General features: G+C 42.6%; 2 protein-coding genes across 2 annotated transcripts; one reads left to right on the top strand and one right to left on the bottom strand.

Annotated features, from left to right (window-relative positions):
• The first annotated feature begins 2,496 nt into the window (after positions 1-2,496).
• LOC109464584 (tripartite motif-containing protein 2-like) lies at positions 2,497-4,419 on the top strand. The gene has a single exon (XM_019761591.1). It carries the CDS (start codon positions 3,063-3,065, stop codon positions 4,308-4,310), a length of 1,248 nt encoding a protein of 415 aa, XP_019617150.1. The 5' UTR covers positions 2,497-3,062; the 3' UTR covers positions 4,311-4,419.
• Positions 4,420-7,886: 3,467 nt separating this feature from the next.
• On the bottom strand, positions 7,887-10,107 carry LOC109464733 (probable small nuclear ribonucleoprotein Sm D2). The gene is made up of 3 exons (XM_019761806.1): positions 9,905-10,107; positions 9,145-9,247; positions 7,887-8,651 (listed from the first exon to the last, which is right to left on the bottom strand). The coding sequence occupies exons 1-3, from the start codon at positions 9,972-9,974 to the stop codon at positions 8,474-8,476; spliced, it is 351 nt and encodes a 116-aa protein (XP_019617365.1). The 5' UTR covers positions 9,975-10,107; the 3' UTR covers positions 7,887-8,473.
• Between the last annotated feature and the right edge of the window lie 176 nt (positions 10,108-10,283).

Raw genomic sequence — 10,283 nt, 5'->3', positions numbered from 1 at the left:
CGCGGCGATTTTTGTGTAACACATCTTGGACGCACGTTGATCGTCGTAGGACAAATGATTTTTCCCCATGTAAACTGACCTATAGTCTTCCATGTAGCCTGTGTTTTCACAATCTCTCTCTGGCTGCGCTAACTGTCAGCCCGGCCGCTAGGAGCATGATTTAGTCAGGCTAGTCTTTACATGTGTCTTCATCTGAAGAGAGAGACAGGTACTTTTGTTTTCAAAGACTCAAGATTTGTTTTAAAAATTAATGTGTCGCTATTAAAATATTAAGTTTATAATGTTTGGTCCATCCTCCCAAAAAAACATCTATTAAACTATTTCCACCAAAAGAGAGAGATACTACCAACGTTTTGTTGAAAGAAAAAAACGTTTTTGTTTGATTTTACTCTGTTTTATTTACGAAGATTTTACTTTTGAGATTTACTCTGTTTGCAAGGTTATAATGAAACCTGACTGGTTGGCATAATGAGATGTAATAGCTGAGAAATACATCATCTGCCAACCATAGGCTGTGTCGTAAAACCAGAAACTGGAAGAATTATCGTTTTTTATGAAAAGGACTTTGGTTGTTCTCTCAGAGAACCCGTGGTGAACTTGAAGATCGATTTGCGTATTGGTCATTCCGGAAACATTACTAGTATATATATTCCTTGTGAATGTACTATTATGTTATAAATTCCTTGCCAATGTGCCGTTTTCCCCTGTCATTAGTAACGTTACGTGTACTAGCTTATGTAAACTAGCCTGGGTGCCATCCGATTTGTAACGGCAACCCTGAAAAAATCGCGTCACCCAGGCTATATGTAAACCACTATTCGGGGCAATATGATGTGCTACACAGACGCCATAGCTATTACTAGGGAGGGGCTCTAGTATTTAGCGCAGTCTTATCAAGTTAAACTATACATGATTTATCATACATTGTTTCCTATCCGAGGTGTGCATGTCAACGGTTGGTTTCAGCACCAGGGACAGGCCTGTTTGTTTGACGGATGGCGTTTTGTTTCAGATCGCTAGGGGGCACTTACTAATAGTGAACTAACTGTACTCATTCGCACTCATATTTCTTATGGTTTGTTTAAGGGTTCAATTCAGTTTGCATTGCTTTTGTTGTCCCTTGTTCCGTTTTGGGAACGTAGAATTATCTGCGTTAATATTATACAATAATGGACATCTATGAGGCAGATAATTATGTAGCCTCGAAGAATACAATTGTGTGGCAGAAGTAGATTGATAAAAACAGTATCCTTTCTGTCAGTTTCCGTCTATTGAATTGATTCTATTCAAAATGTGTGTCTACAATCACATCTGCCTTGAACAACTATTTCCTCGATCGCCGATGTAACACAACGCCCGCTACCACCCAGTCTCACCGTACCTACGTTACCACGAAACGAAGTTACGATCTTTGTCGACGGTCTGGGCCAGTTTTCTCTGTCAACAGAACATTTGAGACTGTCCCCTTGTGTACCCCACACATGAGTACTCGAACACCTCATTGTTTTTCGCTTTGCTTTATCTAAGGGAGCAACATGTTTACAAGAGGATCTGTGGGCTCCTATTACCGCCCGATTTTCGTCGAATTACATGCACACGTGCGTTCCTAGGTGATCCCTATCTGACTGAAAGGCGCACGCCTGGTGGTTGGATCAAAAAGCACAAAATGCACTCAGAGAAAGCGAATCTTAAAATCACGATCGGCCGTTTTTGTTTGACGTGTGTGCTATTCAATTAAGCCTGTGTGCACAGTTCCTGGCGAGTTGTAAGCTCCGACTGGGTAATAATTTGCGATAGTATCAAAGTGTCAACATGCCCTATTGTACTGCTGATGGAGTGAACTTGTTAACATACTCCGGGCTGGACGGGCTTTATTTTACGTCTTCACAAAGACGTGTTGGGCGAGTGCCAATGTCTGTAGGCTCTGCGGTCGTGTCGCCAGGACAGGTGTCAAGAACAAAATAGCTAGACCAAATGTGTAGGATTCGAAGGTTTAAAGGAGATTTATAGCAATAGTAGCAGTGTTTAGAGACTGTAATGCCACACTGACTTAATTTTATGGATGACATCCTCTGAATTGAAGACCCCAAAACTAAGAGCAGGTGAATTTAAAAGGTCCAGTCCCAAAAAATGCTGATAAACCACAGGAATACAAAGCTGGTATTTCGCATTAATATTTGCGGTTGTACATGACTACTTTTGGAACAAGCCGGCACATGCTGATTTTTGCAGCATTTATGAGTCTGCACCGTACTCAATTCTAAAGTTCTGTGGAGCCTGGATAGTCTAGTTGCCGTCCTCCGTAGTTACCGCCGGCTCCCTATTGACGTTAGCTACCATGGACTACGTACGGAGGATGGTACCCAGGCTTTAGCCTCGGAGTTTTTTTGTTGTTTTTTTTTAGAACAGGCAAAGTTACGGACTTAAGAAATGGCTCTTCCCGCATTGCCTTTCATCTTCAGCCGACCCGAGGCCATGGGCCCTAAAACAGCTTAGAGGCCTTAACTCCAAAATCCAAACGTGACGAAGTAGCACAAAGGACAGCTTACATACTCCCCACCTCCGGCCCGGGTTTTTGTTTCCCCGCACTCACTACCCTGACGGTGTTACTACGGACTGGGCCAGTCTCGAGACTAGTTACCCGCGTTACGTCCGAAGGGAAGCGGAGAATTCAAAGTCTGTAGTCCGTAGCCGGTGTGACAGGCATCGGTGAAAGATATGCGTGTTTGTTCAGCGCACCATGCGCCGGAGATGTCTGGGTGAATAGAGACGGGGCCAGGATAATACGCACAAGATTTATAGACCAAAGACGCGCCCAAGTCACGGAGCGGAGGTTTGCTATAGTATATATGGGCCGTGGTAAAACCTTTAGATTGTCGGACACTGATTGCTTTTCTGTGAGTCAGCCTTGTTTGTTTGCGAGCTTGGTGAAAACATGTTGTGATCAACCGTCACGTGCACTTCGATTGGTGACAGAGGTCGCCTTGGTGAGACTGCCCGAGGCGTTCCCAACGGTTACGGTACATGGGTAAATACGTACTAGTTGGAACAGGGAAGTGGTTATGGCGCAGCCACAGCTGGCGCTGCCTGCGGTCGGGATGGACAGCAGGAGGCGACAAGACGTGGATCACGCGTACAGAATGAACGGCGTGAAGCTACCGAGGGTGGTGGACGACCGAGTGTTTCTTGTGAAACGAAGCACGCAACAGAGGGCAGGTGGAAAGCAAGGGAAGTCGCCGCTGCCAAGCGACCCTGGAACCAAGAACAGGAACGAGTCGCGCGCGCGATCGTTCTCCAAAGTGCTCAAACCTCTGCGTCTGTCCTACTCGCGCGGTTCGGAGGCAGAACTGAAACCTGTCCGCTTCGGGCACTGGGGCAGCGCGGAGGGCCAGCTGAAACGGCCGCGGGGAGTGGCGGTGACGAGCTCCGGGCAGATCTACGTCGTCGACGCGGGGAGCGAGCAGATCCAGGTGTTCAGTCCGGAAGGAGAGTTCATCCGCAGGTTTTTCACGGGCAGGGGCAACACCAGGTCAGACCCGTGGGGCATAGCGGTGTTCCACCACGGTGTCCTCGTCACGGACGCCGAGGAGAGTGTCGTCAACGTCTTCAGGAAGACCGGCCACTTCGTCGGGCAGTTCGGGAAGGGCATCCTGCACAGACCGTGCGGCATCGCCGTGGACCCCAAAACGGACACGATATTCGTTACCGACAGGGAATGTGTGAAGGTCTTCCTCGGAGAGAACGGGGTGCTCATGAACATGCTGTACTTCTACGGTTGCGCGAACCCGTATGGATGTTATGTTGACTTCAAGTATCCCTTACCGTACCATGTTGCAGTTGACAAGGGGAACGCTGTCGTGTCCGACTGGAGAGAACATTGTGTGAAAGTTTTTGATATCGAGAACGGCGTCCTTATAAAGCGGATAGGGGCACGTGGGGCGCGGGTAGGAGGTCTGGAGCACCCGCGTGGAGTGTGCTTAGACCGGGCTGGTAACGTTGTTGTCGCGGACCATGGCAACAAACGTGTTCAGCTTTTCGACTGTAGGAAGGGGTACGGGTTTGGACGGTACGTGGCCACCGAGGCGGACGGGGTACGCTCCCCGGAGGACGTCGCGCTCGTGCCCGACGGTAGGTTCGCTCTAACCGATAGCGATCGGCATTCCGTGACCCTGATCGGCACGGGCCTGGGCACAACTACAACCTCACTGGACCACCTTTTCTACAACGCCTCGTCTAGAGAGAGATCCGCGAACCATTTTGTCTCCGACTCCGGTCCAGACATCTCTGACAAAAACGAGGACCTAGACTAAAAAAAAAAGAAATCCTGCGCCTAATTATTATGTAATAGTCCTATTTGATTTGATTTATTAGGCTGTACAAACAGATATACATGTATACAGCCAGGAATCCCCAACTAGCCGGAGGCTATTATAAAGGGCTAGCCCTCACAACAAAGAACACTAACAATTCGGAACAGGTAACAGTTAACAGTGCCAGTTACACTTCAGATAAACATACTATTACATAACAGATGTTGCGGCCTAACGTTAACAAGCTATGCAATCTAGCCTTACTTTTGTTCAGACATTGATGCGGATTTGCATAGCTGCCCCTGGCTATCTCTAGAGCTCTAAATCCACTTGCAAACTAAGGATTACAAATTTATCGTCTAGCCTGATTTGAACTCTTCGCTGCACACTGTGTTCTTGTTCTGAAGGTACATAAATGTAACTCATAATTTACGGCTGAATGTGTTCACAGGTGTGCGAACCGGAACTGTATTTTACAATGTATGCAAGAGGACTCCAGAAAGAGTAGTGGTGTATTGTCACTGAAATGCGTATCCACCTGTTTTGCCTTCCATTCACTTTGTGGAAAATCCTAGTAAACAAATAAACAAACAACTGGCACGTTTAGGCTAAGGTTTCTGTACTTAACAATTTCTCGTCGCAATGTTTCATAGTAATGAATGCGCATTAAGGAAGTCCCAAATTTTCTATCACGAATTTCTAATGCTGAGAGCTTGGTCAGTAACATGCGAAATTATATATGTTAGAAGATTAGAATGTTTCTCTATCAATTTGTTACAATTTTTTTCAGCTTAGGACAAATACAGTGACTGAACAATGCTCCAATCGAAGATTACTAGTATGTCTTTTTTTTCAATGTGCAAACAATACAATACACAGTGGTGACGCACTCAAGCAACATGCTTATATTCACGTCACCACTAGACATGAAATAAAAATTACAGCACAAGACAAAATAATGTCACATGGGTAACGTCCAGGTAACAAGAAAACAGAGTTAAGCTATTAAGATATTATAAATTAATACAGAACTACATGTATAAATCAGTTATCAAATCGCTTGGGTTCAGAACGATATAGCTGTGTAATAGTGAGCATTTGAGAGTTGACTTTAGATGAAAGTAAAGGTGATCCATTGAGTAACAAATACACAATAGCACTAACGGATTAAAGTTGTTAATATCTAAGAATGGGATGTTCAATTGTAAAAGTCTGTCAAGGAAGCGTGCACGATGTTGGGAGTATATGGAGCAGTGAAGTAAAAAAAGAGGAATGCTTTCGCTTCGGAACCCGCAGCTGTAAGAAGGACTTGTAACTAGTTTACGGATAAACAGACTATGGTTTAAGCAAGGAGCTTTCATCGATGAAAGCTCCTTATTAGTTTGAGCTACAGATTATGTCTGGATAATTACATCGCAGTTCATAACTACAGAGCTTAATTACCTAACTAGAGATATTAAAGACCCGGTGATTGTCCCTGTGGTGCGGTGTTTGACAGTTGTGTACACCACCACCAGGGTTTATCTGACAGGTGCACAAACACACTAACCCGTTGCTATAGCCGATAATCATTTCGCAAGGCCGGATCTCTGGTCTTAAGGCATTAGGCCATGTTGATTTGATTACATGGATGACATCCGCGCGCATGAATTTTCGGCCGTTTCCAAAAAAAAAGTTTTCAACCATTCTGTAAATCGTACAAAACAGTTGCAAATGAGCAAAGATATACCGTAAGTTGCAAAAAAAAATATCTAAAATTAAACCGTACCAATGTCGTAGAATGCCAAAATCAAACGAAAAAAGACGGAAATTTAAAGAAATGAAATACTAGTAGTAGATTATTCGCCAAACCATATTCTGCCTCATTTGTTCAACCGTCATGACCACGTAGATTTCATAATGAAAGCAACTTTTTTTTTTGCAAAACTTTTTTTTATTCGCACGCGCGCATCAGTTGTGGGGCTCCCAGAGGATGTCATCCATATAATCAAATCAACATGGCCTTATTCCCACGCGCTATAGCAACCGTAAGCTACGAAGGGAAGGGTGCGTCAAACAAATACCACGTTATAGAGCAACTGTATAATCACATTATTGGGGTAATGTCTGTCCTACGTGTGGCATTTGGAATACGTGCTCTCCAGATGTCGTTCAGGGCTCGAAGTCCTCTTTTCTGCATACCTGCACTGGTGCAGGTAACACTGAAAGTTTTCTACACCAGACAAATTTTACCTCCACCACTCATCAGAATTTAGGGACTATAGATCATATCTATTACTAATATTTCTTTTAGACTTCATACATAGTTAACGTATTCAGCTCCAATTTTACCTGCACTAACCTGCATATACCCAGTACATGGACCAGTGCAGGTTAGGTGCAGGTAGACATCAGAAATACCTGCACAGCTCCAATTTTAGCTGCACTAACCTGCATATACCCAGTACATGGACCAGTGCAAGTTAGGCGCAGGTAGACATCAGAAATACCTGCACAGCTCCAATTTTACCTGCACTAACCTGCATATTTCAGTCACCATAGTTATGTTTCGGTGTACAAGTATGTGACCCGTGCAATCGTTACATACATATACAATGTACTGTGTTATTTGCACGCTAAACAGTTACCAATAAAACCATTTGATTGCCTACAAATGACCTAATTTCGTTGCACTGTCCACAAGCCAAACTCCACAGCCACTTGATGCATTCTGGTTGCTATGTGCTTTTGACAGATGTAAGCCTTGGAACTATATCTATGTCACTGAACAGCTTGTGGACTTGGTATACTTTCTGTAGGATAATCATTAATGTATGATGTACCATGACCACTTGCTGAAGACTGGGTAGATTTGAATACTACATTATATGTAAATAGCCTGGGTGTTATCCGTTTTATAATGGACCTCCTTGCACTTACTACCTCAAAAGTAGCGAGGAACCGGTTTTCTGGGTAGGAAGTGCAAGGAGCCGTTACAAAACTGATGGCACCCAGGGTAGTATATAAAACCATAACAAAGGAAAATTTGTACGACATCCCATTAGGCCTCCTTGTGTTTGTGTGTATATCTATTTCATGTTTGATTTCCTAATGTCCCCTTTATTAAGAGCACATATTTTTCAATCCATTTTGGTACTATACACTTGAGTCTTACTATTCTCCAAGCAGATTTATTTGGGTCAAGACACTAGAGTTGGCCAGCCCATAACTAGTTCTATGAAGAAATCTATTTGGAGATTACTAGTTCATGCAGTAGGGGGTTAGTCCAATGGAAGCTGTACCATTATACTATACTCATTACTACTGTAAATCACGATTTTTTTAGTGCTTATGTATTCGCAGTTTTCACAGGCAATTCTGTGCCGCAAACTTCATTACGATAAACAAATAATTTGCTTTCTTTTTGCTGCACCTGCCGTCACTGTGAACATATAATTTCGCAAACCTGTCCATTTTTCTCAGACTGAGAACTTTTGCTACTACGAACATAAAGTGATTTACAGTAAAAGAAAACGTGTAATGTGGCAGAGGCATTGATACACACAAACCAAGAACAATATGTACAAGACAAGACCATCACTACCAATGTGGGAATGTTCTTTATTCAGGAGTTGGACAGCAATAGAAAAGTCTTCCAGCTCTGAACTTAGTCAGATGTGGCAGATAAAAGTACCACTTGTTTCTTTTACAAGAAAGCTTTCTTATGATGAATGTCATGAACAAAGGCTGAAGAAATAAAAATAGGTTCTAGTCCTACTCTAGCAAGAAATGCTGCCATATGATGTGCCCCTCTACCACAACACAAAAGTGTGATAAAAATCTAAACGCTTCTTCTTTGACTAAACGTATCTCAGTTTTAAAGAAAGTTTGTTGAAGAAGTGAAATCTTCCTCAATATAACTATCAAGCTGTATGGTCAACAGTGTCAGTAGTGGGACATAGTACATGTACATCAAGGATCTGTCCTAGACAGGGTAGTCTACTTCAACTACCACAGAATCCTATCTGAAAACATTCATAACTGTTACACATACTGCTCTCTAGTTTGGTAGGAAGATAAGTTGTGGTTTGGCCATTCACCGTAAGGTTTTTGGGGCATATAAATTGTACAATACAAAATGAAATGTTGACGTCTACAAGTAAGTACAAAAAAAGCTCCAGTCCTCATTTAGCGGCAGTGGCGAGCGGATTACGGAGAACCAGGATGACCGAGTCGCCTCGTAGGAACATCTTGGAGATGTAGCGATCCTTGTTGATGGGTTTGGACTTCTTCTTGCCTTTTCCTGTCTTTGGCACCTCTGTCCACATCTCTTTTACATTCTCTAGGACCATGTTGCAGTGTCTGTGGAGAGGAAAACAACAGCTTGTTTTGTTTGTAGAAGAATACACAAAGCAAATGCACAATGTTTACCTTCGCATATGGCCTGCGATGTTAAGTCTTACTCAAACACATTCATTATACTAGTATATGTGACAGGAGTCTAAATCCCTCCTGCTATAAAATTGCAACATGATGTAACCTAACACCAGTTTCCATGGTGAGAGACGTCTGGCCGAGGTCATTGACCTTATGTGTTTTGAGGAGCATGGTCTGACATGTTTTGTTTGTGTCTTTGGGGGTCACCTGTGACACTGGTCTTATTTGTGAATCTCCTTATTGTCTAAAACAAACAAAAAAACAAACAAACAAACAAACAAACAAAAATAATGACTGTAGTCAGCTTCTTAATCTATAATCACTACATATTGAAAGCCCCTAAATACACAAGTTATGATAATGTGTATACAAAAACTAATACTTTTTGGACTCATACATAAAAATTATAAGACTGTACCTGTCAAATGCCTTGACTCTGGCCAGAAGTTTCTTGTTGTTCCTGCAGTTGATGAGGACCTGAGTGTTGTTCTTGACAGACTGGGTCAGCACTGAGAGGGGGCCTGTTGGGGGTTAGGAGTTAAATGTTTGTCACTTAAGCACAACATGTAATCAATTTCATGCCATTGTTCATATACCTCAGGGCTCGAAATATGACCCAACTGGTGCATGTGCACCTTGGTGCACCCAAAATTGGAGCCATGTACCCAATTTTCCCCCGCAATTGCACCAAAATATTTTCATAAGTTTACATATGTAAAGATATTAATGTTAAATGTACATGTATAACATAATTAGATAAATAAAACGTTACAACAAATGTTACTAGCATATAACATATTCTTGATATCTGATTCTGAATGTTAGAAAAGTTATGAAATCTTTGTTGTAGTACTTGTTTATAAGATATGGTGCACTCAAATATTTTGTGCACCCAAATAAAGAAAAATTGTATAATTTTAGCTGCCGATTTTTTTCCCCAAAATGAATTTCGAGCCCTGTACCTTGAATGTTTATGCTAAGATTTAGCCCCTGTTTACAGGCCAAAAGTCACCAACAAGTTAGCTAACATATACAATTTGTTTTGTCTCACATAAGGTGACAAACGCCTGAAAATAAAGGACCGTCCATGCCAGGTAGTGCTTTGTTCATGAACCAGAGAGAGAAAGAGAAAACAGCATGCACGTCTGCCCCCCTCCCCACCTCGCGATGTTTCTCACCCGTGTTGAACTCCTCCTGTTCCCTCTGGGCCAGCTCCTCCGGCGTCATCTCACTCTTGGGCTTCGACATCGTTGATGAACAATGTTTTATTTCCTAAAAAATGGTGAATATTCTCTCCGTTTAAGGAGAAATGTTGTGATACCGGGCAAAAATTCAGATCAACGTGACGCGCGCGTCACTTCTTCCCAGCATGCTTTCTTCATTCAAGGACCCATAGGCATTCAAAAACATTTCATTTTGCTAACTTAATATTTAATCGTTAGGCTTATCAAACGGACTAAGTATGAAAGAATGGATTTGATAGGATTCAAAGTATACCTTTTTAAATGTAAACTTAAGAGGATTGGTGATGTTTTTAGTGTTTCACTCATGATTTGG

This window comes from Branchiostoma belcheri, unplaced genomic scaffold (assembly GCF_001625305.1).
Source record: "Branchiostoma belcheri isolate BF01 breed outbred unplaced genomic scaffold, Haploidv18h27 scaffold14, whole genome shotgun sequence".
Lineage (NCBI taxonomy): Eukaryota > Metazoa > Chordata > Leptocardii > Amphioxiformes > Branchiostomatidae > Branchiostoma > Branchiostoma belcheri.
Note: the sequence above shows the minus strand (reverse complement) of the source record. Positions and strands in the feature narration are given on the sequence as shown.